A 27,929-nucleotide genomic window follows, 5' to 3' on the forward strand; every position below is an offset into this window, starting at 1 on the left:
TACGGCAGAAGAAGCATATCTATGTCTGGGAGAGGACCTGTAGCAGCAAGGTGACCAGTGTCTAGAATATGGAGGTGGTGGTAGCCAGTCATCCAACGGGGAGGGTGGTTGTGGTAATATCTGTAATGATCGTAGTATGACTGCCTAGGGGAGAAGATACTCCTATGCTCCTCACAATACGCTGCATGCCCTGATAATGTCGGAGAATGAGGAAGTATTACTGAGCCCCCCAAAGAGGGAGGAGGAGAAAGAGTCATATATATCAGCTGAGTGTTGGGATGAAATTCACGCTCTGGTGCCGGAGGTAGTGGGGACAGTGATCTCTGGTATCTTCTGCAGGAGGGGACACTGTATCCAGTTCCTGAACACTGCAGTACCGATGACAGCGGCAAAGATGCCAGTGTTCGCGAGAAAGTCAGAGACTCAGGACCAGGACTCCGAGGCTTACTGGATTTAGTGAGAGCCTTCGGTGGTGCCGGTGATCTGTTGGGGACATCCAGTGCCAGGGTTGGGGGCTACAATGTCAGTTCAGGCATGATGGTTGCTGCCGGTGCCACTGACAGCATAGGTGCCGGTGTCAGTGCGAGAATTTTCGTGGATGGGACTGCCGGTGCCGATGAGGACTTTGATGCTGTTTGGTGAGAGGGCATCCCTGGTGGCAGCACCGATGGTGCCCTTTGTCAGGCTTTCAGCTCTGGGACAACCTTAGAGAGCGAAAGGGCAGTGCTGGATGTTCTAGGCTTGTCCCCCGTACTAACTCTACTTGTCAGTACTGATGGAAGTGAGCGCGCTGGTGAGGCGCGTTTCTTTACTGAAGACCCTGAAATGGGAAAGACCCCCTTCATTTTGGGGGCCTAGCAAGGTCTGAGTGAGTAGTGAATGGTGTAGAGTCCAATGGCTGGATGCCTTATCAAACAAGAGCATGCGAAGACGCATCTCTCCGTCCCGGGGTACTCTCGCTGTTAGTTTAGAGCAGTGCAGACATTTCTGAGGCACATGTCTCTCACCAAGGGATCTAATACAAGAAGAGTGCCCATCAGAGGCCGGCATGGCCATTTTTTGAAGCCCGGTGAACCCAGCATTGTGAGGGGGTACTCTCATCGGTCCTTCCTCAGGATACTTAGGTTTGGTTTGGTTTTTTTTCAGCTGCGGCCTGAAAGACTGCCAGTAAGTACGTAGTTTAAAAGAAAAAAATTCTCTCTAGTTTTTTTTTCTTTGACTAGAACAGTTGAGGAGAAGAGCTCGCTTTGCCTGTGACCGAGGGCAACAACGAAGGAACTGGAGGGAGACGGACCATGCAAGTGTGCAAAAGGGTGTGAACATCGCGAGATGCCTACCACGCATGCGCACTCCGGCTGACTACTGCTATGCAAAACTCCAATCTGCAGCGCCGGGACGACCCAACACCAACAGTGCAGCACCCACGGTGGCATCACTCGAAGAAGAACTTCAGTGTCTCAGGATGATTTTGATGGTTTCTTACGGGGCTTGGCTGACTTAAAATTCATCACCATCACAATCAGCAAGACATATAAATCAAATAAGTCCAAGCTTGTTTCAATATATACAAATATTCAGTAGGAAGCTATTTCAGGAAAGTTCTGTGAACTTGATTCTATGAGGGACTAAGCATCCTCAGCTCATTATAATCAATGGAAACTAAGAAGATATTAGGGCTTTAGTGAAAGACTTGGGAGAGTAACTATAATTTATGGGACAGCTTCACTCAAGGTCTACTTTCTGGAGGGCAAAGGGAATCGTAATAAGGCCGACCTTAGGACATTTGTATATGATAGCTATATTTCCATAAAAACACATTAACAGACTGGGGCTGAATCTTCAAAGTCAAGTAATGTCAGAGTTAAGGTTACTCAGGGAGCTTAACTGTATACATGCCTAGACAGTCTTTAGCTCTACAACCACCATTTTCTGCTCAAACATAACATTCAGGGGTGGATTTTCATTTCCCATTGAAAGTTGAGGAGCTTTGGCTACTTAACTTGCTTAGACCCCTGAGGCAATCAAGAGTCTATAATATCCAACATCTTTTCCCTACAACACACCTATAATGTTGCATTTTTTCCCTTCAATATACACACTCCTGTCTACCAAAAACTGCCAAGAACATTCACTTAGAGCCAAATGCAGAAAGGTGTTGAGGAGCTCGTGACAATGAGTAACAATCTAAATTTCATTGTCAGATGCCACTCTGCTAAGTATGTATTTTATTCATTTTCTCAGTAGCATCCATGATATTTTTCTCTTTTACAGATGGACACATCTCTGAACAACAATTTATTATTGTAGTAGCTAGGTATGTAAACATGTAACCGTTCAAACAGTTAACCGATAAGTATCAGCTTAAAAGTTTCCATTACGGTTATACGCTGGCTCCCTGGAGCCAACTTCACTATGGGTTCTGCAGTAGAAAGCTTATATATAAGCTGTATACCAGAGAGCCCACAGCACGTGTAACTGCTAGAATTTTTAGCACTTACATGGTTACATTTGTAAGGACTTTTTACATCCCTAGTAATAGCTGTTTCTCAAAGAAATACATGTAAAGAGCAGGACTCTAAGTTCACTCTAAGCTGCGTGGCCACAGAGCAGCCTATCAAGCGCCACGCAGGCACTCAAGGCTGTAGTGGTAGAGGTGCCTCTCCCCCAGCCCTAGACCTGCCATGGTGAGGACAGGTGCCTCTCCCCGCCAGCTCCAGCCCAGCCCAAGCATGGACCTGCCACAGCCAGGGAGAGATGTCTATAACCGCAGCCCCAATCCCAGAGCTGGTATGGTGGGGAGAAGTACTTCTCCCCCTGAGCCCAGGTGCTGCTGTGGGGGGAGCTGGAAGGAGTCCTCTCCCCCTGCTGTAGCACTGGGGCAATCTGAACCCCAAACTCCTCATTCCTGCCCCCCATAAGCCCACACCCCCAGAAGAGCCCTCACTCCCCCCAGCATTCCAACCCTCTGCTCCAGCCATGAGCCCCTCATCCTTGGGCTCCACCTGGAGCCCACACCCAAACCCTCTGCCCTAGCACTGAGTGCCCTCTCACACACCAAAACCCTCAGCCCCACCCCACTACATTCATTCAGTTATGAGCCCCACTGTGAAGGTGATGAGTCACATATACGCATCTACATCCTACCCATACATTGTCACACATCACCTCCATATCGGCACATATAACAAAATTCGTTCCACACGAGTGGGGAACACTGGTTGGACTGTGTGCATTTATGAGGTTTTCATTGAACAACGTACCTTGTATAGAAGTAAACAAAAGTACAAGGTAACCAAGAGGGCCTGATTGCTAAAGAGCTATTTTCCCCCTCCTGACTATAACAGACAACCACACTCTGGGAAAACTCTCCAAATTTTGATTGGTTTAAAATACACAGTTACTTTCACCATTCATAATTCTTTGGGATGGATCCTGTACCTCAGACCTGGTTCTGCAAGCTGCTTCATGCGGGTGAGCCATGTCAGGACCAGGGGTCTGCCCAGATAGAGCAGCTTGTAGGATCAAGGCCTGAATAATAGGATGAGAGTCAAAGGAAGCCAGCTTTTTTATTCTCTTCCAAATCCACTTCCTCCAAGCTTCCATGCAGAAAAATTAATTGTGACTGTTTCTTTTTAAATAGCCTATGCAGTCTAAAAAACTGTTTTTAGTTGCCAGACTAGGTCATATTTATGAACAGGTTGAAAAGCACTCCTGGCCAAATTAGCTGTCCTGCAGTGAGAGTTTTAGCACTGCTTTCAAGCTTTTTTTCTCATGGAAACAGCCCCTATGTAGGGTGGAGGCATGGGTGAGCATGAGACCTATTGCTACAGCGAGCTTCTGCTTTTCCTTCATGCCACTGGAGAGGACCACATAGTGGGTCATAAGCCATGCTTTACTTATAAGTCCAGAGTAGGTCATTTTCTTCCCCTTGCATGTGGAGAGGCCCAATGTCCATGCAGCTACTCAGGCTCAGTCTTTGCAAGGGAAGTTGCTCTTTCACCCACGCCTCAGTTTCTTCATATGAAAGTCTAAACTTTGAGAGGATAGCCCAAAAGCTAGCCTACAAAAGCTCTAAGCTTATCAACATTTACTGTCCACTAGAACAAAAGCAGGATAGGGTTTTCTAATGCCATAAAGGATTAAAACTAAAGAAATGAAACATTTCTATTCTTATTACGTTTTGTAGCCATCCATCTACTTGAAACAAATACAAATGCTGAATCATTGTCAAGGTTTGAAGGACAAAGATTATGCCAGGTTGTTGGTATACAGCCATGTCATGCTGTCCATTCCACCAGCCTGCTTGGTTATTGAAATCGACAAAAATCTCTATAAGGCTTAAAAGAGGAAAGTCTTGTCTCTCACAAATCTTGCACAAATTTAGCTTCAGTGTCAACTGAATTAAGAAAATCCACACAGCTGCTTACTCCAGTTTAAATTAATTAAAAAACTATTTTCATTAAACTTGTGCAACTTTATTGAATATACAAGACTAAAAATTCTTGTGATCCCCATAGACTAACAACTCCTCACATCAGTGAGTCAGACAGAATCATGGGAGAATGACAAGGGAAAAGAAATCAAAGGAGCACTATACTTGCACACATGATAGCCATTCCAAACAATAGGGCACTGGGTTTCTTTCAGAAGTTTCTCTAGAGCACAATAATTTAAAGTCTGCTGCCAAGGACATTAAAAAAAAATCTTCTGAATATAAAAGTGTGCTGCTTAGAATATACACGTTTATAGATAGGTATTACAGTGATGGCCACTGAAAATTTAGCACCAGATGATTATATATCTTCAAAGCAGAATCAATGGCCATCAGAAATCATTGGTAGATTTCAGTGCATTTTTAAAATCAAGGATCTTCATCATTTGACATATGCAGGTAAATAAGGGAGTGACACGTTCTGCATGTGAATGGGGTATTCCAACACATTCAGATAATAAGAAAATCCAGAGTTACACAGGGTAGGGAAAAACAATAAAGGCTCGCACTTATGGGGTAAACCAGACACTAACTGACAGCGATTAAAAATAAATTTTCCCAATGGGCAGGTTATTCTATAACTGCTCTTGGGGCTGCTGGCATTTTCCTCTGATGCAGGGGGTAACAGACATCACTGGAAGCCAGAATACTGGACTAGAGGGACCCTAATCTCGGAGTAGGGCAACTCCACCATAAAGCTACAGTGTCATCAATCACCCATTTATCATTCCACGCCTCCCAAAAAGCCCATCCATCCAATCCCTCAGATCCACCCTCCTCCACTACAGCCCTTGCCTTTATCTACCTGGCTACTGGCCATCCCACCTGTGCAATGACCCCTCCCCAGCTGTCTCTCCTTAGCTACACCCCACCCCTACTCTGGCCCAAATCCAACCCAACCTCTGCCCACAACCACAACCACCCCCCCATTCAAACATCTCCCCTTAACCCCACCCAACTGAACCCCCAGCACCCACCCACCCCCTCCTGTTCACCCCCACCCAGCTGCACCTCCCCCCACAATACCCCACCCCCACCCATCCCCTCCTATTCCCCCACCCAGCTGCACCCCCCCACAATACCCCACCCCCACCCATCCCCTCCTGTTCCCCCCACCCAGCTGCACCCCCCCACAATACCCCACCCATCCCCTCCTGTTCACCCCACCCAGCTGCACCCCCCCACAATACCCCACCCATCCCCACCTATTCCCCCCACCCAGCTGCACCTCCCCCCACAATACCCCACCCATCCCCTCCTGTTCACCCCACCCAGCTGCACCCCCCCACAATACCCCACCCCCACCCATCCCCTCCTATTCCCCCACCCAGCTGCACCTGCCCCCACAATACCCCACCCATCCCCTCCTGTTCACCCCACCCAGCTGCCCCCCCCACAATACCCCACCCCCACCCATCCCCTCCTATTCCCCCACCCAGCTGCCCCCCCCACAATACCCCACCCCCACCCATCCCCTCCTATTCCCCCACCCAGCTGCACCTCCCCCCACAATACCCCAACCCCACCCATCCCCTCCTGTTCACCCCACCCAGCTGCCCCCCCACAATACCCCACCCCCACCCATCCCCTATTCCCCCACCCAGCTGCACCCCCCCACAATACCCCACCCCCACCCATCCCCTCCTATTCCCCCACCCAGCTGCACCTGCCCCCACAATACCCCACCCATCCCCTCCTGTTCACCCCACCCAGCTGCCCCCCCCACAATACCCCACCCCCACCCATCCCCTCCTATTCCCCCACCCAGCTGCCCCCCCCACAATACCCCACCCCCACCCATCCCCTCCTATTCCCCCACCCAGCTGCACCCCCCCACAATACCCCACCCATCCCCTCCTGTTCACCCCACCCAGCTGCACCCCCCCACAATACCCCACCCCCACCCATCCCCTCCTATTCCCCCACCCAGCTGCACCTCCCCCCACAATACCCCACCCATCCCCTCCTGTTCACCCCACCCAGCTGCCCCCCCCACAATACCCCACCCCCACCCATCCCCTCCTATTCCCCCACCCAGCTGCCCCCCCCACAATACCCCACCCCCACCCATCCCCTCCTGTTCACCCCACCCAGCTGCACCCCCCCACAATACCCCACCCCCACCCATCCCCTCCTATTCCCCCACCCAGCTGCACCTCCCCCCACAATACCCCACCCCCACCCATCCCCTCCTGTTCACCCCACCCAGCTGCCCCCCCACAATACCCCACCCCCACCCATCCCCTATTCCCCCACCCAGCTGCACCCCCCCACAATACCCCACCCCCACCCATCCCCTCCTATTCCCCCACCCAGCTGCACCTCCCCCCACAATACCCCACCCCCACCCATCCCCTCCTGTTCACCCCACCCAGCTGCCCCCCCACAATACCCCACCCCCACCCATCCCCTATTCCCCCACCCAGCTGCACCCCCCCACAATACCCCACCCCCACCCATCCCCTCCTATTCCCCCACCCAGCTGCACCTCCCCCCACAATACCCCACCCCCACCCATCCCCTCCTGTTCCCCCCACCCAGCTGCCCCCCCACAATACCCCACCCCCACCCATCCCCTCCTGTTCACCCCCCCCGCAGCCCCGCCCCCGGCCCCCTCGCGGGGCGGTACCGCTTGAGGTATCTGGCGTCCTCCCCCTGCATGGCGGCGCCGGGCCGAGCGGCCGCTGTTACCAGGGTGAGCGCAGCGCCCGGCCCCGCCCGCACAGCACCCGGCCCGGCCCGACGAGCTCTCCCTAGTGCGCAGGCGCGGCGAGGCCGCGGGACTGATGTGGCGCTGCCCGTGCAGCGCGAGATGGGGCGCAGAGGAGCGGGAGCCGCACTTGGCCCCCTGGAGGCAGGGAGGAGACACTGCCCGAGATCAAGGCTCTCCCCCGGCCGGGCTCGCTGCCCCCTCCCCAGCTGCCCCAGGTACAGGTTCCCCCCTGGGCGGGTGGGGGCAGCCCCTAACACAGCTGCTGGGGCAGCCATTGCCTAACTGCGGCTGGCAGCTCTGCACTCCCCCAAAACCCAATCCCAGCCCCCCCCCCCTTGAGGAAGAGTTGTGTGCGCTGCAGGAGTTTGGTTTAGTTTCCTTGGGGGGCAGGGGCATTGAAAGTGCCACCCTATATTTTGTGTGTTTGCATTTGGATAACTAAGCCTTTGCACTTTCACCAGAAGTCTTGCAATCAAGGAGGTTTTGCTTAAAGCCCCAGTTCCTGGATGCCTGTGAGTAGACGAACCTCTCAGCTACCACTTACACACAGAGTAAGCTTCCAGCTCTTATGGTTGCAGAGTAAAGTTTGAAAATGTGATCTGAGTGCACACTAAGACTCACAAGCTGATGACAAAGAACCATATCTATCTATCTATCCCCACACCCCCTCTATCTATCTATCTATCTATCTATCTATCTATCTATCCCCACACACCTCCTCTATCTATCTATCTATCTATCTATCTATCTATCTATCCCCACACACCCCCTCTATCTATCTATCTATCTATCTATCCCCACACCCCCCCTCTATCTATCTATCTATCTATCTATCCCCACACACCCCCTCTATCTATCTATCTATCTATCTATCCCCACACACCCCCTCTATCTATCTATCTATCTATCTATCTATCTATCTATCTATCTATCCTCACACACCTCCTCTATCTATCTATCTATCTATCTATCTATCTATCTATCCCCACACACCCCCTCTATCTATCTATCTATCTATCTATCTATCTATCTATCTATCTATCTATCTATCCTCACACACCTCCTCTATCTATCTATCTATCTATCTATCTATCTGTATGTAAACCGATCCCAGGATTTGGGTTCATGATCTTTGAGTATATGTGGTTGGCAGCACCGAAACAAGTTCATTTTAAAATCTCAGAAGCACGAGGCCATCCATGTGCAAACATATGCCTAATGCTACAAAACACATGCATGTGAATGATTTTGATTTGTGGTCATTATGAATGTCTCTCTCTTTCACAGATGGAAAGCTGACACCCTAGAAAATTGAAACAATTTGCCTGTGGCCATCATATATGGTAAAACAATTTAGATTAGCACTCTAGTGTTGTTGGCTTCCACCCCCATGTTCAGGCCGGTAGGCCATTCTGGCACTCAATATAGAGAAATGCAACTGCTTTTAAATAGACAAAAACTAGTACACATTGCATGCATCATTTGCTTTCTCCTCCTCCTGCCCAATGTTTGATCTTGTTTCTCAACCTATTTTTAACAAAACACTCCCTGCTACTTATATGCACTATTATTTGCATTGTGGCAGCACCTAAGTAACCGAGTCATGAACCAGGAACTCATTGTGGTAGGCACTATGCAAACACAGCGCACAAAAGGTGGAGACTGTAAGCCCTAACGAGGTAGTCTGAGGCCTTGTTTATACTCCCTGGGGTCTTCAAGCTAAGTGACACAACTTCAGTTGTGTGAATAATGTAGCTGAAGTCGAGGTACTTAGATTTAATTACCACTGTATCTTCAGTGCAGTAATTCAACAGCTGATTCTCTTTTCCACTTGCCTACTCTTCTCGTTTTGGTGGAGTACCAGAATCAATGGGAAAGTGTTCGGTGGTTGATTTATCGTGTCTGTACTAGACATGCTAAATTGACCGCTGCTGGATCAATCACTGCTTATCAATCCAACAGGTAGTGAAGGCATGGCTTACCAAAGCACCATAGCCCCAATATTACATAAGAACAGCCATACTTGGTCAGACTTGTGTCCATCTGGCCTAGAATCCTGTCTTCCAACAGTGGCCAATGCCAGGTGCTTCAGGGGGAATGAACAGAACAGGGCAATTATTGAATGACATATCCCTGGTTATCCACTTCCAGCTTCTGGTGAATACCAAGAGCATGATGTTGCAAAACATCTTGCAAAACGTGTGGGCATTTTTACGCAAATTGGGATAATTTGGCAAATACAGGTTGAACCTCTCTAATCCGGCACCCTCATGGATCTGACCAATGTTGAACCAGAGAATTTGCAAAACCACGAGAGGTCAATATTGTCTAGCAGCATTACCAACACTTCCCCTACTTGCTGGGCTCTCAGAAGACATTTAGGGGTAAATTAGAGCTAAATAACAGTACAGAACACTGAGAGCCAGGCCTGGCGGCTGTAAACTTTATGGGACTGTGGGAAACTTGGCTGCCCCAATACGTGGCCATCCGGCTAACTCAAATCATGCTGGACCACGGATGTTGCCAGACCAGAGAATGCCAGATTAGAGAGGTTCAACCTGTACAATCTTTTTTAAAATGTCAACCCTTCTAGGTTCTGTTCTGACTATGCCCGTGCCACACGAGGAAAGATGCCAATATTCATTTCACAGTGCTAATAAGAGAAGATACATTTGTTTGGGAAAGTGCCAACATAAGGCCAGAAACCCAGCTGCCTTTTCAGCAGCCTTTTGTGGGCCAACAGCTAGTATGAATTCACTTTCTTTTATCAAAAAGTGCATTTAGACACTAATTTAGTGTTCTAATTTAGCTTTTACACTGACAGGACCTCAGTTGCTGCTGGAAGGGGAGCCTGACAGTTAAAAGCTTTCACTTGTTCTCCTTTGCTTTCCCCCGCAAATCTCTTCGTGCCCACATTATTGCTGCTTATCATCAGAGTTTCTCACGTCGCAAATTGCACCTCATGCGTGTAAGTGTTGTTGCTGGGGGGAAAGCAGGGATGAGTCCCAGCTGTGTGCTTTTGAGAGTTGGTTCACAGCCGTGGCATCATGAAAAAGCCCCAGCTCATCAATCAGAAGGCGACTTTGGATAACCAGGGTTCCCAGCCAGATTCTAATAAAGCAGGGTGGGTTCTTAGCTGCATAGTTCCAGGTCCTTTTTTTTCCTTCCAGCAAAGAAAATTAACCCCCATTCTGCTTGAAGTCTGGTGCGGACTTTCCAAAATTCCCCATGAAAAGTTGGGTTTTCTGTCATTATGACCCCGCAAAACAGAAACAGCTCTTAAAAATATGTATAACATCAAGTTTCTGATTCAGCCTCCGTCCCTTGCTGCTGGCTGCAGTATGCGGCTCTGACCTAGCAGCAATGCTACCAACGTCTAGTGTGAATTGTGTCCTACTCTTCCTTCATTCCTAACTTCCTCTCACCAATAATCTTGCTACAGCCTCCTCTACCTTACCTGTTGCCCCATATCTTCTCCTATCTGTCTCAGATTGTAAAGCCTTTCGGCCAATAGAGTTTAAAGAGAAGCTGGATAAATTCATGGAGGTTAGGTCCATAAAAGGCTATTAGCCAGGGGATAAAATGGTGTCCTTGGCCTCTGTTTGTCAGAGGCTGGAGAGGGATGGCAGGAGACAAATCGCTTGATCATTGTCTTCGGTCCACCCTCTCTGGGGCACCTGGTGCTGGCCACTGTCGGTAGACAGGCTACTGGGCTAGATGGACCTTTGGTCTGACCCAGTACGGCCGTTCTTATGTTCTTATGTTCATTAGTCTAATGTATCAGCATTGAGGGGTAACTAGTTTGGGAGCCTTCTAATAGGACTTCCTGCCTTTTATTGCAGTAGTCGCCAGAATCCAGCAGAGAAGCAGGATATACAGGTATTTAGACTTTGTATGGCCGTATATAATTAGAAAACTGTGATGATTCCCTGTAATTTTCTTGTATCTTTCGTTTTTCTGTAGAACATTAAGACACAACAGGCCTTTGAAACCTTGTCTCGGGAACCAACCAACTCAGATTCCTTAGCTGGAGCAGCCTTCTAATCAACGTGGAGTAGACTCATGTCTAGAGGTGCGTACTCATGAGGTAAATTCTAGAGGCAGGTGTGTATATGAGCTCTTGGACAGGCTACATTGCAAAATTGATTCAAAACAGGCATAAATATCATGAATAAGTCCCCAAAACTCTGCATGCTACAGTGGGCTAATGGTGGGAAGTGTGAATGTGCAGTCAAGGAAGAGAAATGACAGGCAGTCTTGGAGCTCTGAGGGAGGCTAAAAGGACCCCGCTGAAGGGGAGAAATCCCATAAGGCCACAAAGGGCATAGGATTGATGCACCGGATGGGATTATTGGTCCCCCTAATCTGGAGTTCTGCCTTCCACAATGTTCTCAACCCGATGGGTCAGTGGAGCAGGAGTGAGCCAGCTTTTCTAAATGTTTCCCTGCCAGCCACCCCTTCAGCAGTTCCCACGGGACTAGAGAGTGTTACCTGGTTACAATATTTGGGAGGGGATCCAGGGTCTGGTCCTGTGTGGGAGCCGTCCCCATCGTGGCCAGCTGTGCTATCATCTTTCCACCGCTCCTGTGGGGCGCGCTCACATTGCGGGTCACAGCCCTTGGGCAGCCTCAGCTGAAAAGGCCGTTTAAAGCCAAACCTTCTTGCTTGATTACTCGCCCCGGGGCTCAGACCCGGCACACAACTGGGCTGAACTGTGACATCACGATGACTCGCTGCCATGGCTGAAGAGCCGTGGGTGGGATGGGGAAGGTTGCAGTGGGCAAGCCGGTACTGATTTGTCCGTCTTCTTTCCACACCTTCCCAGCCCGACCTGTAAAACATCCATCCGGCATCATTTTTGGAAAGCAAATGTGGGATCTGTTGTCCTCCTGATGTGTCAGGAGACAGTTTTAATGCACGTAACCTCCTGGAATCTTTAATCTGCCTTTACCTGAGCTCTGAATTGTTTCTGGTCCCATTGTGGGGATCCCTGTAACTGATTCCATTCTTTTCTTACATCCCCGGACCATGGATCCTAAAGTAAGTATAGACAAGCCCTAAGGCAGAGCTGGCTGCAAAGCAAAGGTACTGCATACCAGGTGTGTTTCACAATCAGCGGATCAACAGCGCTCTCTGAATACCTGTTTGTTTGTTTGGGGTTTTGTTTTGAAAGATTTCAGACCAGCTGGTTCTAAGTAAAACCTGGGCTGGGGGGCAGCTGAAAGAAAAGAATTAACAATGGGAGAAAGCGGAGCAGAGAGGGAAAGAGGGTGAGCGTTATTGAAAGAACCAAGGCAGGAGAAGAGGAAGTGAAAGGAAACATGATGAGAGGGATGTATGGAGACGGGGAAATAAAAAGATGTGCAATGGCATGAAAGAGAGACTGGGAGAAAAGCAAGAATTTGAAGAGTGATCTCAAAAGACAGAGGCTAGACAGGAATCGTGAAGCCACCTACAATTACAGATTAGAGCAAGGCTCCTGACTTCAACATGGCACGGCCCGTTAGTTTGCGGCATGTGGTACAGTTTGGGTTTGTATGGGGCTCAACACACAACCCACAGGTGGGAGCCAAAACAAAAAAGTAGTCAATATAATGGTCTTCTGTTGATGTGCGTTTTAGTAGTTAAATTCCTGGACTGTCATTGCTCGTTAAAAGTGCTGGCATATGAGTGGAAATCAGGTAAATATTGCATTTTACTAATATCAGCAGAATGGACTTAAATGGGGCCTGCGTGTTGTGTAGTCTTGCCTTAATCTTTGTATTCATGCCTGTCAGTGTGAAAGAAGCTATTTGCATAAATTTGCATATATATTTGCATGTACGTGCAACCATACTTAAGTTGTGGCCCTCAGCATGTGCTGCGAGTATCATTGTTGTCCCCGGAGCTTCCAAAGTTGAGTAGCCCTGGGTTATAGTGTAAAGTGTGCTGTATATAGCATTGATCTGGTTTCTATTTGTATTTCATTCTAATTGCAGAGGCAGCTCCTATTTTTGTTCAGACCGTGGTTGGTTGAAATGTTTTTGCTGAAACTTTTTTTTTTCCTTAATGAAAAATAGCTTTTTGACCAAAATGAAATGTTTGTGTGTGTAAATATTATGATTTTAGAGTGGAAACCATCTGTCTTTTATTTCTCCTTCCTCTGCTTTTTTTTCTTTGTCCCCACTTTTCCAGGGGCAGAAAGAAAAGCAAGGGGAAGGATAAAAGGAAGAAGGAAAATGGAAAACCAAACGTTTGGGTTTCATGGAATGAAACGTCCAAAATCTTACACCAATTTTTTAATCCAAGTGAAAAATTTTCATCCCCGTTTGAAATTTTTCACTGAAAACATAGAATTTCTCAGCTCGGACACAGGCTGCTGCAGGAGAGGCTCACACACTGTGCTCTCTCTCAGGGAAACTTTATTTTTGTTCCTTCTTGTTTTGTTGCTCTTTGCATATAAAAGAAAGGTCATCCCGACTCAAAGGATATGGATGTCCTTTGGGCACGATCAAGTCAACAGGAATCTTTCCGTGAACATCAGTGGTACTTGAGGTAAGTGGAAGGACTCTGATTTGCTTCAGAGCCTGACTGAATCTTTTGGGGTTTATTCAGTTTCTTAGTGAAAAACAGACTAAACCAACCTAGCAACATTGTTTCTCACTGGAAAACAAAACTATTACAAATTGAATAGAGTACAGGAGACCCTCGTAATCTAAGGTCTCTCCCTCTGTACCCTCTTCTGCATGGTGAATCCTGGGTCTGTCTCTTAAGGGAAAATGTGGCTGCATGTCTGTTCTGTGGCCCTCTTGTAAATGAATGGTCTGTATAAAAATCCTCTTGGAAACTTAGTAGCTAAAATAAAAGGTTGTTGCCTGATAAGGTGACTAACTAACCACAATAAGGGTTCACACCCAGACAGTCCTAGGGGGAGAATTCCTGGAGGCCTCACGTGCAGTCTCATCGTTACCGATTGGGTAGTAAACACTCAGCTTAAATATTTACATTAGAAAGAAACAGTGAGAAAAGACGAAGCAAAATCGGATACGCTAAGGGGAAGTCTGGTCAAAAAGTCCAAGTCTCTTTAATCTCTCCTCAGATGGGACCCGTTCCAAACCCCTCATCATTTTAGTTGCCTTTCTCTGAACCTTTTCTAAAGCCAGTATATCTAATGCCTGATCCTCAGGTTTTCCCCTAATTCAGTTCCCATCTGTGAATTGTTTGGGTCAGTCCTGTCTTGCGGCCTCTCCTGTGTAATTTTAGCAGCTACAGGTGCCTCCTGTTTGATACCCAGAACTCTGGGCGGATACAAAATTGCTATCTGTATCTGCAGAAATGAGCTGTGGGTATTTGCATCCACATTCGCAGATCCGATACCCGTGGATGGGAAACGGATATCCGCAAATTTGCAGGATTCTAGGTACAAAATTGGTTTCTGCATCCATAGCTGCAAAAATGAGCTGCAGGTATTCACATCCGGCTACCTGCAGATGCAAAGCAAATACCTGCACATTTGCAGGGTTCTCTTGGTACGTGTTCTCCTAGACATCTTTACAGGCATCGTCATATAAGTGCACAAACTAGTCTGTCTCCTGCACTAAGGGGCACACCAGCCACATTAGCTATGTGCCTGTCTTCCTCCCACCCCCCGGTGAACGTTAGGTAGCTACCTACACACATCTACCACTAAAACACAATGTACTAAAGGTGGAGTTTGATTTGACCAAGGCCTTTTCATCTATAAAGCACTTCTCATCCTTGGCTCTCGAATATTAGAGACATCGTACAAACTCTGTCCTTAGCTCACCCGGCTCAGCCTGAGTATGCACCTCCTCTGGTATAAAATTTCCCAAGGGTGACAGGGACGTAGCAATTGTCTTACAGTGAGACAAGTAGTTGGCTTTTCAGGGCCGAAGAAGGAAAGACCTGGAAGGTTGCGAGGTCCACTCCAGAAGAGCCAATCCAGAAATGCTTACGACAGCTTCCCCTCTTGAATTTTTCTCTTGCATATTATGCCAGTCTCAGAGGTCTCCGAACTCAAAAGCATTGCTCATAAAAGAAGTTAACAGCATTGCTCATAAAAAGAAATTCGGGCTAGTAGTCAATGTGGAAGGGAGAAAACACGCAAAAACATTGGAACTGAATCAGTTACGTTACCAAATGAAACAAAGTTAAGAGACTTTTTTCCCTGATAAAAGTGGGGGATGCCATAGCAGTTTTCTTTTGCAATAAGCTCATTTTTAATGTTATCATTTTGTAATAGGAAAAAACCCCTACATTTAAAGTTTGCCTCATGCAAATGTTACTTGCTAGCTTTCTTGCTAATCCAGAGGAAATATTATCCTAGGAATCCCCCAGGCCCAATGTCTAGGTGTCGGATACATGATAAACTTACCTGAAGCCTTTTTAGTGAGATATAGTTCTCTGGAGATAGCTGAGGATTTAATTTTCCAAGGCTTGGTACGACCTAACCCTTTAAAAATAAGATTTAAATGTTCCTTGTCAGGTCACTTACAAGTTTCTTCTTTTATTTTTGATTAACTGCTTGCTCAGACTCCTAATCCCCAGCTTTGGCAAGAAGACGTTAGCCACCTCAAACTTTTCATGTCTTGATTATGATACAGTTCCGGGGGACTCTGCACACATGCTACTTTTTAACTGCGTGAGTCCTGGAATGGGATGGGACGCAGTTACTCAAAGCCAATGGTGTCTTCAGATTCTACTCTCAGTTTTGAACTGAGGTGATTTTCCAGATTCTGCATTGTTCCTGTGTTTTCGAGCCGCATTTCATAGGAGGTCGTATCTGGATTCCTTGGAATCCATGTCCCCATGTGTCCCAAGTTTTCAGACCAAGTGAGGCACAAAGCTTGAAGTAACTTGCCAAAGGTCTCACCCCAAGGCAGTGGCAGAGCCAACAATAGAATCCAGCTCTCCTGATGGTCGGCTGCATGTAACACCCACTTCTTTTCTTCCCTCTACCAACCAATGGTCCACGTACCCGTACTGCTTTGTGGTGTGGCAGATTATGGTGGGAAACTCCTCCCAGATTGGCGTGTGCACACACACACTTGTCTGTTTCACTCACCCGCTGGTCAGCAGTGAAATGGAAACCCCAATGTCTGGGCTGGATTCTTCCTGTTGATGTCAGGCCGGTGTGCAACGGGGTAGAAATCATGGGTCGGTGTGGGCCCTGCAGCACTTCGGTTCCCAAACGAAGCTAGCCGGGCAGATCCCTTCTTTTCTGGGAATTTAAAATTCTCCCCCTTCACTTTGTGCCAGCTCCACTGGTTTGTAATTAACTGGTTTGTAATTAACGAGTGCTGAACGGGAAGGGCTTGATTCTCTTTCTACTGATTTTACTCCAGTTTAACTCCAAACGGAGTTATTCTTCATTGACACCAGTGTGGGCAAAATTAATTATGAATTATGTGATAGTGCACCTAATGGGTGCCAATGAGATGAGGGCCTCCTTGATCAAAGTGCAGAATACACGCCGTATTAGAGTCAGCCCTTGCCGGTTAAGTAGACAGAGGGGAAACTCAGGGACAGACAGCAACTCCCTTGAGATTACATAGTAGAGCTGGGATTAGAACGCCTGTTTCCTAAACGCCCGCCCAGGACTCTATCCACTAGACCGCGCTGCCTCTTTAGACTTGGCTACACTCTACCCGCTTTGTGCCTTGCCGCAAAGACCTGGCTTTTCTGGGGAATAAATAGCAAACGTGCCTTGGCAGCGACCCGTCGCCTGACGAGCAAAACTCACCCTCCGACATGTCAAAGGGGGGAGGGAGCCAGAACGCCCCGGCCTCGATCCTTTGAAGTAGACGCTAAAAGAGCTAATTGAATTAGAGCGGGCCCTCCGGGAGTGCATATTCTTTTACCCTGCCTAAGCAAGATCCCAGTTTGGGGTTTTCGCACGTTCTAGCAGCTGCTCATGGAGGAGGAGCGTGAGACTGCAGAGATAATTCTGAGCAAGTGCCAAGAGCCAGCACTTCTCCTCCGGCCATTCCCAGACACCCGCCCCCCTACCTCCGGGATAGAATGACAGAGGACGGGCCCGGTTTAAATGACACCCTGCACGGCTTGGGAAGGACAAGTCCTGCATAGAGCACCTTCCAGGCAATTCCCTCCTCCCCCGTAAGCCGTCTTCCCCATGGAAGGCCGGGGCGCCCACTTAGCCTTTAAGTCCCGCTGGTGCAAGACGGACGAGGAGCTCTGCCGACACAGCACGTCGTTTGTCCTGCACAAGGCCATTCGGAATGATTTCTTCCAGAGTTACCTCTACCTGCTGGAGTGCTTCCCCCTCGGTGAGTGATCTGCGTGGGTCTGCCTGGGGCGAGCGGCCAGACCACAAAGAAAGGGATCGTCAGATAACTTGCTCCGGGAAGCCCTAGCACAGGCAAGCAGGGGCTACGCCGGCTGCTCTGTCCCAGTCTTTGCCCACCCCCGATCTGGCATGCCGGTGTGTTGCATCTCGGTGCCACCGCTGAAATCGATATTTGGCAAAGGACGCCTCCCCTGCGGCTGGGGACGGTTTGTGCGATCTTCCCCCCCCCCCCCCCCCCGGCCCAGTGCAAGCCGCGTTGTGTGTGCGTGTGGAAGAGAGAGCTCAGGCGGGCTTTGCGTGGTGGCTGTCAAACGTCCTTGTTTGTTATCTCCCAGATGGCCAGATCTGTGGCTCAACTCTTGCGTGGAGGAGGGCTTGCGAAATAATGGGGGGGGGTCTTATCTCAAGTCTCCATTGTCCCAAATCCCTACCGCACCCAGTATTCCCACAGGGTCTCCCATCCAAGCACGAACCAGGCCCAGCTTTGCTTCTGGGCTCGGGCATGCTCAGAAACATTTCCTCTCCCCCCAGACTCCTGCTGGCTGCCAGGCGCATTGTCTCTTGCCCCAGTCCCCTCCAGCTGCCAGGGGACTTTTTTCTCCCCTCCCCCCGGTTGCTGGCACCACGGGCCAGGAGAGGGAAAAGGGTTTGGGGCGGAGGGCTACTTCCCGGGTGTGCTGGCAGGCAAGATAGCGGAGCCTCATCCCTGCTGACCACTCCGTAGGTGGTACAGCTGCCCCCTGTGGACACGCTGCTGGATAACTCTCCCGCGCCGGCTTGCTGCCCCTAGTGGCCATTCTTAGTATTGTGTCCCTCCAACCAGCAGCCCCTCCCTTTGCAAGATATGGAAAACAGTCCCTTTCCCAGGGCTTCCAGTTATCCTGGAATAACCAAACCCTGACCTTGCTTTAAGTTAGGAGAAGAGGAAGCATCCTACCCAATTTCGTGGCCCTAGCTCTTATCATTAGGGAGGAGTTCTTGAACAAATGGACTCACAGACAGACACACAGCTGGACAGACACTCTAAAACAGACCGACAGATTAGATTAGATTAGATTAGATTAGATTAGATTAGATTAGATTAGATTAGATTATGGGAGTTAAATTAGACCCCAATCTAGCAGTGCACTTAATTGAGTGTATAATGCTAAGCACATGAGCAGTCTTGTGGTCTTCAGTAGATCTACCCAGATCCTTATAGCCAGGCTCGACAAGTAATGCAATCTCCTCGCTCGTGGCGAGTAGTTTACAACCCGGAAGAGCCGGCTTTACACGATCTGCACATGCGCAGAATGATCTGCGAGCTGCTCGTTTGTTGAGCCCTGCTTACAGCTATAAACATACTTAAGTGTTTTGCTGGATCGGTGCCTTCATGGTGACGGTGAGGAAGTGAGAGCCACTGCAAATGAAACAAAATGCTGTCAGTTTGTAGGGCTACATATTCTGAACCGGGAGCCCCAGGTCTGTATGTATGAATGTCATTATTGGGCAAAACAAGGCTCAAGTGGAACTTAAGTGATTGCTTGGTCTTGTGCTGGCCTACTCTGTGTGAGGGTGAATTTTGCCCTGGACTCCTGAATGTGTATGTAAAACTTACGCACCTGGCATAAGCCACATGGTGCACGCTCCAGTGGGGCTCGGCCGAAGGGACACAGTGGAACTGGTTCAGTGTCTTACAAGAAATTGGTTGGCGCCACAAAGGCCGGCTCACGAATGCAAACTTCTGTTCCCATCAGGCAACTGTAGCTGTGTAAATCCCACAGCTGCGAAATACGAGATGATGTGTCTGAGAGCAGGAATGCTTCCAACACCCTTTCAAGGTGCTACCATTTCTTGGATCGGAGGAAGGGCGCTTCAGACGCCTGAGAAAGAAAATCCTAAATTAATGCCTAAGAAAAGAACTGGGATGACATTTTGGACTTCGCAGAGGCAAAAGGTTTTAAGTCAACATTCATATATCGACCTCACGGGCTTGGAATTCCCACTGCTCTGCATCCAGACCATGTTAGTAGTTACTTAAAATCACTAACATCTTCTGACTGTTCAGTGACCTTTACAAAATGAATTTCTGGTCTCGGTCTGTTTTCTAGTGGGCACCTCGTAACCATCGCTGCTTGGAACCCTTGCCAGCGGCTTCAGCTAAGAGACCAAGAATAGAGAGAAAAATGCTCCTTCTCTAGAAACATTTCTTGTGTAGTTACATGAGTGGGAACGCTATTTCTCCCCTGAAAACTCTAGGCATGAAAAACAGCTACAGCCCTCCACATCTCTGAGGCGATGGGGCCTGAGATCCTGGCCTGGATGCTGGATCCCATTTCACGGATCCACTATGATGAAAAGTTTGATCAAAATGCTCCCTCGTTCACTTCTAGTCGGTTGTTCCATAGCGAGCAGCCTGGTCAAAAACGGTAGGCTATGTCTTTCCCGATGTGTACAGTAGTGGAGGACTTACATGAAAGGACCTATGGTTGGTTTGATTATCCTCATTGTAGCTCGTTGCTCCAAAACTGCACCCAGGACTGGTATTGTCCCTTTACTGGACGTGTTCCTTAGGCGTATGGGATATCGAGAGGGGACGTCACATCAGGGGGTGGTCACTTGTTTGCTTAGGGTTGGCACATTCACATTTGGGGTCATTCTTCACTTCCACTTGGTCATGTTGTCACCGGTCTTGCTTGATGTAATGAACACCAGTGTGTTTATTCTAGGTCGCTGCTTGAGTTCCGAAGAAACCAGGTTCTCCAAGGTTTTCGGCATTTCCGGACATTTTGTTACTCTGCAGCCTCCCACAGTGGCATTTTGGGGGTAAGGGATTTTCGTCCTTGAATGGGGGAATGTGTCCACACAATGGGTGTCTTGCATCATGCATCGTGGTTTTCGTCTCTCCTTTTTACTGAAGGCATCTCACTGGGTAATGCAATCCCAGTGAGGCAGTATAGAGACGGTGTGGGAATCTGTTTCAAGGTCACTGTGATGATCCTCCAAGACTGAGTTCCATGGCAGTTCCGTGTGCCTGGCTCGAGCGTGACCGTCCCGGGCATGGGATGCCACCACTGAGTAGCACAGGGCAAGACTGATTGCTAAGAGCGCTCTAGGCTCCAGTTTATGTTGGCCAGTTTCTAGAGTCCGCCATTCCTGGAGCTTGCGTTCTTTTTCAGCTTCTTAGGTGCTTCTTCGGCCCAGAGATCTGTAGCGCTCAAGGATTGCATCACCGCAGTGATGTCGGGAGTTTTGCTTGGCCTGAAGGTGTGTCAGGTGGAAGGTATACAGACTTGGCATTCAGGAACCAAGCATAATAGTATTTTCCAGGTACTCTCAGGGAGCCAGTTAAAATGAGCTCAGTGCCCTCAAATCTTTCTACCTGCAAAGATCATCTGCCTACATGAATCTTTGCACGTCATGATATTCCGGTTGGTCCCTCAGGTGGACATTAAACAGCACGGGTGATAGTACTGAACCTTGGGGCAAGAATAGTTCAGGGTCCATGAGCAATTCCAGATCAGAGCTCAAACATCTCAGATCCTGAGCAGCATGTCATCCCCTTTCACTGGGGTCACCTTGTGAACGTTACTGCTCTGCAAAACCGTCACATGGGCTGCTGTTTGCACACTATCCCCCGCCCCGAAGCCCAAGCTGTGTGTTTATTCCTCTCCTTTCCATCCAGCAGGAGAATGTGAGATTCGGTCTCTTGACAAGCCCAGGAAAATGCCTCCAGAAATCAACCGTGGAATCTCTTGAGAACTTGTGAAGTCAGCACGCCAGGGCTCGCTTCTACTAGCCTCGGAGACAGTGGCAATCGAGTTCAGAGAAAGAGGAGACGAGGAAGAGGCAATAGTTCCCACGGTAGGATAACAGCCAGTGGATCCTTCTTGACTCACCATGGTCCAGATTTGCAGGGGATCAGCCGCCACTCCCTTGTTTTTCTTCCTTTGGAGTATGGAAAATAACCAGTGGAATGTGTCAAAGCTGGGTTTGACCCTGGCTGGGCAACGCTCACTTGTGCTTACATTTCTCAGGCATAACACAAATGTGTAATGGATTAAAGCTTTAATAGTATCCGCTCGGCAGTCAGCTTAAGCTGGTGATGACAAGAAAGGCTGGTAATGCTGCTTTTGTTGGATAAAAGATATCCCTGGCATGCCGCTTCTAGGTAACCCAATAGCACTGTTTTGCTCCGAGTGGTCTTTGGTGGTAATTATTCCCGAATTGACTTTCTTTGCCCCTCCATGGGCTCCCTGCCTTCAGTAAATACATAGCACGCTCCTTAATGGATCGTGGCCCACTCTGACCCTCCACAGTAATCTGTTCAGGTCTGGGCAATACTTACAATCAGCGACTCGTTAGGAATGCAAAGATGCAGTACCAAGATGACAAAGTCAGAACAGTTACAAGCTACATAAACCGCATTCCTTTCCCATTGTTTTAGTTGTTTAGTCTGCACGGAGGTCTGTGTTTATGTTATGGCTGAAGATACCTAACCTTCGAACATTTGCCACTTGCTCGCTTCCAATGTATTGGAATTACACGACCTACGGAAGGATCGGACATGTACTACGAAACTGCTCACAAGTGCTTGTTCCAAATCCACACCAGGATTGGATTCGTCCCCACCTCCTTTGTTACTTGTTGCTCACCGGCATCATCTGACTGGGTCTTCCTTCACAGAAATGTTCAAGAACAGTTGCTTTTTTCACGCCAGAAAGAGCTCCGTTATCTGCCTTCAAAGCCCTCCTTTGCATTGATGCCTACAAAAAATCTTGACAACGCTTAGGAAGAGAAAACAGCCTCGCATGCTGGCCAATGTTGTGTGTCTGTTTCCTTACACTCCCTGTCTGTCTGTATCTATCTGTTGTCGCTTGTCTTTTACTGTGATTGTAAATGCCTACACATGCTCAGGATTAGTCCAGAAAACCCAGGACATAATCTCAATTAATGAAAGAAAAAGGGAAAAATAGCAAATACAAAGATGAGAATCGCATGTCTTAGATGGCTGCGAATCTACTATCACTTGATTGTCACCTGTTCTGTTCCCTCCCTCTGGGGCACCTGGCATTGGCCACTGTTGGCAGACAGGACTCTGGGATGGATGGATCTTTGGTCTGACACGGTGTGGCCGTTCTTATGTACTATTCCGGGTCCCCGGCAGCCCATATTTAGAGCCCAAACATTTAAAAAATGAACTAATGAAAACAGAAACGCCAAACTCTGGAATGTATTGTGTCCCCCTCACAATTACGCATCCCTTATCCTTTTGGATCTGTGGCAGATGAAGGTTTAGGGACTGCTGTGTTACCACCTCGCACCATATATATTCATTGAGAGATGGACTTTGCCATCAACCATCACACCTGCGCCACGCAGGAAGCAAACATTACCAAAAGTCCCAGAAAGCTCCTGTTTGACTCTTGGTGGGCACACACTTTGCACACTCATCCACCAGTACGCGAGCTGCCGGGCCTTTCACTTTTCACACTGGTTAGCCTGCTCTCCGGGTGCCTGGACACTGCACTCAGAGGCGTGACTGCGGTACGTGTAGGCAAAGCAACTCAGAGATTAACCGAAGTGGAGCTACAGCAGCAAAGGCCGCTCAGCTCCTGCTGGGGAACACGGGTTTGACCTCAAGCAGCTGGATTGTGCTGGTGGCATTTCTCCGCTGCTGTGAGCCCAGCGCAAAGCCAGCTCCGCTATGTGCCTGTGTGGGCCGTCGTCATGCTGATCGCAGTGTAGGCAAGCCCATGGTCTAGGAGAGGCACTGCCCAACAGCTAATGTGACTCGTGGTGTCAGCCTCCGGGCGTGAATTTGCAGGCACGTTTGCTGCCAATGCTGGATCCTGAGGCCACGTGGGGAAGGCGGGGATGTGTTTACACACACGGGGCCTGACCCTGGGAGGAGGTGAGTGGTTCCCATTGACGTCAGTGCGAGCCTTGCCCGAGCCAGTCCAGAATCAATCCTTTTTTTAATTAGGAAGAGAATTTCGCAGTCTTCATTTATTCCCACCTTCAAAGCTCTGACACACATGCACACCCACCGGGCTACGGGCTGGAAACTGGGAGTCAGCAGCCCCATGGTTAACTGTGTAACCGATATCATTTTGATCGGTTACACGGTTACTCCTTTTTTACGTGTCTTATATCCCTAGCTCCAATGAGACACCCACCCAGGCCGCAGAGGAGCCCGTGATAAATAAATAAATAAATACTAACACACTTTCTGTTTGCAGTGAAACTTTATACTTTCACGAGCGAAGTGATCAACGGGGAGATGCAGTTCTATGCCAGGGCCAAACATTTCTACCGGGAGGTGCCGGCGACGGAAGAGGGCATGATGGGAGATTACGTCGAGCTGTCCAGTGTGGATATTAAATCCTCCAGGGAATTCCTTAGGAAGTTTGTTGGGGTGAGTCATCTGCTCCCACCTTCTGCAGGAAGCAGGGCGCATGGATCATATTTCACGTGCGTCATGCCCAGCGGATCCTGCAAAACGCATCCCGCAGAGCCAAGAACTTGCCCAGAGTTCCATGGAGATTGAGGGGTGATTCTAGTTGTAGGATCAGGGAGTTGTAGGGTTCAGTGGGAGTTTCGACTGTGTAAAAACTACCCAGCCAGACCTAGTCTGTTCTGCGAAGTAGGACAGGCTATCCCAGATCAGACGAATACGCCAGCTGGCCCACCACCCTGCCAGTCTCAGGGCCTTCTCCTAAATGTTTCTGAAGAAGTTGTGAAATTCCCAGCTGGGCCTTTTTAGGACCAGGGTTTTTCAGAGACCCTTCCCTCTTAAAAGTCTTTCCGATGACAGGGGTGCTGGCTGCCCACGGCCTTCCGAAAAGTCTCTCTCGCACGGGGCTCTTGCAGCTCTGAACTAGTGTCACTGATGGTACCTACAACCTACTCCGTGCCGCGTGTAGCCGCGGGCACAGAGTCCGCACTAACGGGGATTTAAAAATGGCAGCGCCCGGCAAGATGCAAATGAAGCCCGGGATATTTAAATCCCGGGCTTCATTTGCAACTTCGAATGACTACATTAACCACCCTAGTTCGAACTAGGGTGGTAGTGTAGACATACCCTCAGAGATTAGGGGCCTGACGGGTGAGTGGGTGGCTGAAGTTTTGCGGCCTGTGATATTCAGGAGGTCAGCCCAGTTGGTTATGACAGTCCCTTCTGACCCTGAGTCTATGGAGATCAGGCTTGTCTACGAAGGTAAGTGCAGATCCTTGGTCAGGCTGTATGTCCCACCCCTCCCTGTTGCTGTCCTTGGTCGGGAGGGCCCTTGCGTGCAGCAGAAGGAACACAGGAGGGGCACCGGCCACGTGACCGTAAGCTGTCTTCCTCCCCTTGCTGCCTCTAAGACAAGGCAGCCTTCCTCTAGCTCCCACCCCTTCCTGCGACTGACTCTGGTTTAAGCTCATTTTCTCCACGTGACATAAGCTCTGCAGGTGCACTAACGGCTGAGCCCAGAGGAGCTCGTTAGTGTTTTCCTGATTGGGCTAGGGGTCTGCAGCATCCCACTCCTTGTTAGGCAAACACGGAATAAGCAGCCCATAGAGAAATTTTTTCCTAACCTCCGTCATTTAGGGGCAGAGTTTTAAAGGTCCGGAGGTGCCTAAAGATGCAGGTGGGAATCAAGGGAGATTTTCAAAAGGGCCTGGCTGGGTATGTTTTCATACAAATGTCTTAAACATTTGTGCAGCCTGCGATGCTTTTGGCCTCACTGCTGTCTGGGAGCTATGAAGACCATGAGTTCATGAGGCTTTCTAGAAAGACGTATGTTCCTTTATCAGCTTTAAATAGGTTGGGATGGAAAATGGAACTTGTTTAACAACACTACATAACAGCATAGGGCAAGGGAGAATATTGTATCCTATAGAAATTACTGGGGGAATACTGATAGAGATGCAGCTGGGTTAGTCTGGTCTAGCTGAAACAAAAGACAGAACTATGTAGCACTTTAACGTCCGTGCAATAGAATTGCCTGAACTGGTAAATCTGTATTAGTACTAGTAATATTAATTATCAATTATTAGTAGTACAGTTTGAACCTCTCTAATCCGGCACTCTCTGGCCAGCAACATCCATGGTCCGGCATGATTTTAGTCCACACTTGGCCAAGTTTCCCGTGGTCCCATAAAGTTTGTTTTCAGCCACCAGCCCTGGCTCTCAGCGTTCTGCGCTGTTATTTAGCTTTAACTTACCCCTGAATGTCTCCTAAGAGCCGAGTAAGCCGTGGAAGTGTTGGAATGCTGCTAGATAAAATTGTCCGGCAAATTCTCTGGTTCGGCACCAGGCAGGTCCCAAGGGTGCGGGACTAGAAAGATTCAATCTCTAGTACACTAGCATCTAGAAGTCCAAAAAATGACCTAGACACCAGGTGTGTTAGGTGCTGTACAAACGCATAGCAGGAAACACTCCATGCCCTAAAGAGGCAAGGGAGAGAAAGGGTGGGAGCAGAAACAAAGGAAGGAAATGACCAGCCCAAGGTTTCAGAGGAGATTAGTACCAGAACCAAACCCAAGTCGCCTGACTCGCAGTGCACGTAGGTAGCTAGACGTGCACATGTTAAATAAGTGTCTGACCAATGCGATCGAGAGCCAGAAAGTCGTTTTTCACTACATTCTGCTTGTGCTGGGTGGTGTTTCGGTGGCCTTGCTCCCTCTCCGATCTGCATAAACTTTGGTGACTACCAGTACTTTTCTCCCTCGTTCTTTAAAATTCTCTGCTGCTTTGCACGGAAGGTAGCAACATACTTTGGCTGAGAGGCCGTGTACTCCAGGTCGCTGCTCACAGACCAAGGAGCCAAGGTCTCCTTCCCTTGAACTCCAACGCTGCCAGTGACTTGTTGGATGACCTCGCTGGGCCAAAATCTGCCCTTTGCTACATCCTAAGCCAGTAGTCTTCAATCCATGGTCCATAGACCCCTGGAGCTCTGCAGACTATGTCTAAGATTTCCAAAGGGGTCCGCAGCTCCATTCAACATTTTGGAGGGGTGTGCAAATGAAAAGAGGTTGCAAATCACTGCTCGAGGGAACTGTCTTGCAGTCCTGCTTTTAGTCTGTAACATGAAACCGACACCATTTGCTTCCCTGCCTCTCAGGGGTGTCGTGGGAATAAATTAGTCAAAGTCCGCACAATGCTTAGAAAAAGGAAAGTGCTGACGCAGCTTCTTTTGCCTTTGAAGGGGCGAAAGGCTGTGACAGAACGCGTCTTCCCCGAATGACATTGACCCATGGGCCCCAGGCTTAGGTAACACTTCAAGATAGGACTTGAGGGGGACTTGAGTGGCTCATAAGAACATAACATAAGAACATAAGAACGGCCGTACTGGGTCAGACCAAAGGTCCATCTAGCCCAGTATCCTGTCTGCCAACAGTGGCCAGCACCAGGTGCCCCAGAGAGGGCTGACCGAAGACAATGATCAAGCGATTTGTCTCCTGCCATCCCTCTCCAGCCTCTGACAAACAGAGGCCAAGGACACCATTTTATCCCCTGGCTAATAGCCTTTTATGGACCTAACCTCCATGAACCTATCCAGCGTCTCTTTAAACTCTATTATAGTCCTAGCCTTCACCGCCTCCTCTGGCAAGGAGTTCCACAGGTTGACTACACGCTGTGTGAAGAAGAACTTTCGCTTATTAGTTTTAAACCTGCTACCCATTAATTTCATTTGGTGTCCTCTAGTTCTTCTATTATGGGAACTAATAAATAACTTTTCTTTATCAGCCCTCTCCACACCACTCATGATTTTATAGACCTCTATCATATCCCCCCTCAGTCTCCTCTTTTCTAAACTGAAAAGTCCCAGTCTCTTTAGCCTCTCCTCATATGGGACCCGTTCCAAACCCCTAATCATTTTAGTTGCCCTTTTCTGAACCCTTTCCAAGGCCAAAATATCTTTTTTGAGGTGAGGAGACCACATCTGTACACAGTATTCAAGATGTGGGCGTACCATAGTTTTATACAGGGGCAGTAAGATGTTCTGGGTCTTATTTTCTATCCCTTTCCCAATAATTCCTAGCATCCTATTTGCCTTTTTGACCACCGCTGCACACTGTGTGGAAGTTTTCAGAGAACTGTCCACGATAACTCCAAGATCTCTTTCCTGATTTGTCGTAGCCAAATTAGCCCCCATCATACTGTACGTATAGTTGGGGTTATTTTTCCCGATGTGCATTACTTTACACTTATCCCCATTAAATTTCATTTGCCATTTTGTTGCCCAGTCACTCAGTTTGGTGAGATCTTCTTGGAGTCCCTCACAGTCTGCTTCTGTCTTGACTATCCTAAACAGTTTGGTATCATCTGCAAACTTTACTACCTCACTGCTTACCCCTTTCTCCAGATCATTTATGAATAAGTTGAAAAGGATTGGTCCCAGGACTGACCCTTGGGGTACACCACTATTTACCCCTCTCCAATCTGAAAA

The 27,929-nt window shown here is 48.6% G+C and overlaps 2 protein-coding genes across 16 annotated transcripts in view; one reads left to right on the forward strand and one right to left on the reverse strand.

Moving 5' to 3' along the window:
* The window catches only part of KIFAP3 (kinesin associated protein 3), a 97,765-nt gene extending 85,887 nt beyond the window's left edge, over positions 1 to 11,878 (reverse strand). Inside the window, exon 1 of one of the 5 annotated variants that reach the window (XM_075936983.1) lies at positions 11,697 to 11,878. In XM_075936983.1, the coding sequence (XP_075793098.1) occupies positions 11,697 to 11,776 (80 nt within the window). In that variant the 5' untranslated portion in view covers positions 11,777 to 11,878. Of the gene's footprint in view, positions 1 to 7,121; positions 7,254 to 11,696 lie in introns of those variants that run through there. The other 4 variants (XM_075936986.1, XM_075936982.1, XM_075936984.1 and 1 more) reach the window with 4 other exon arrangements.
* The window catches only part of NTMT2 (N-terminal Xaa-Pro-Lys N-methyltransferase 2), a 33,287-nt gene continuing 12,633 nt past the window's right edge, over positions 7,276 to 27,929 (forward strand). Inside the window, exons 1-9 of one of the 11 annotated variants that reach the window (XM_075936995.1) lie at positions 7,276 to 7,420; positions 7,667 to 7,756; positions 8,493 to 8,548; positions 11,048 to 11,084; positions 11,169 to 11,277; positions 13,651 to 13,739; positions 20,220 to 20,316; positions 21,176 to 23,404; positions 23,733 to 23,908. In XM_075936995.1, the coding sequence (XP_075793110.1) occupies positions 23,368 to 23,404; positions 23,733 to 23,908 (213 nt within the window). In that variant the 5' untranslated portion in view covers positions 7,276 to 7,420; positions 7,667 to 7,756; positions 8,493 to 8,548; ... (3 more) ...; positions 20,220 to 20,316; positions 21,176 to 23,367. Of the gene's footprint in view, positions 7,421 to 7,666; positions 7,757 to 8,492; positions 8,549 to 11,047; positions 11,085 to 11,168; positions 11,278 to 12,000; positions 13,740 to 13,775; positions 17,492 to 19,247; positions 19,516 to 20,219; positions 20,317 to 21,175; positions 23,405 to 23,732; positions 23,909 to 27,929 lie in introns of those variants that run through there. The other 10 variants (XM_075936993.1, XM_075936996.1, XM_075937000.1 and 7 more) reach the window with 10 other exon arrangements.

This window comes from Pelodiscus sinensis, chromosome 9, assembly GCF_049634645.1.
Source record: "Pelodiscus sinensis isolate JC-2024 chromosome 9, ASM4963464v1, whole genome shotgun sequence".
Taxonomy (NCBI): Eukaryota; Metazoa; Chordata; order Testudines; family Trionychidae; genus Pelodiscus; species Pelodiscus sinensis.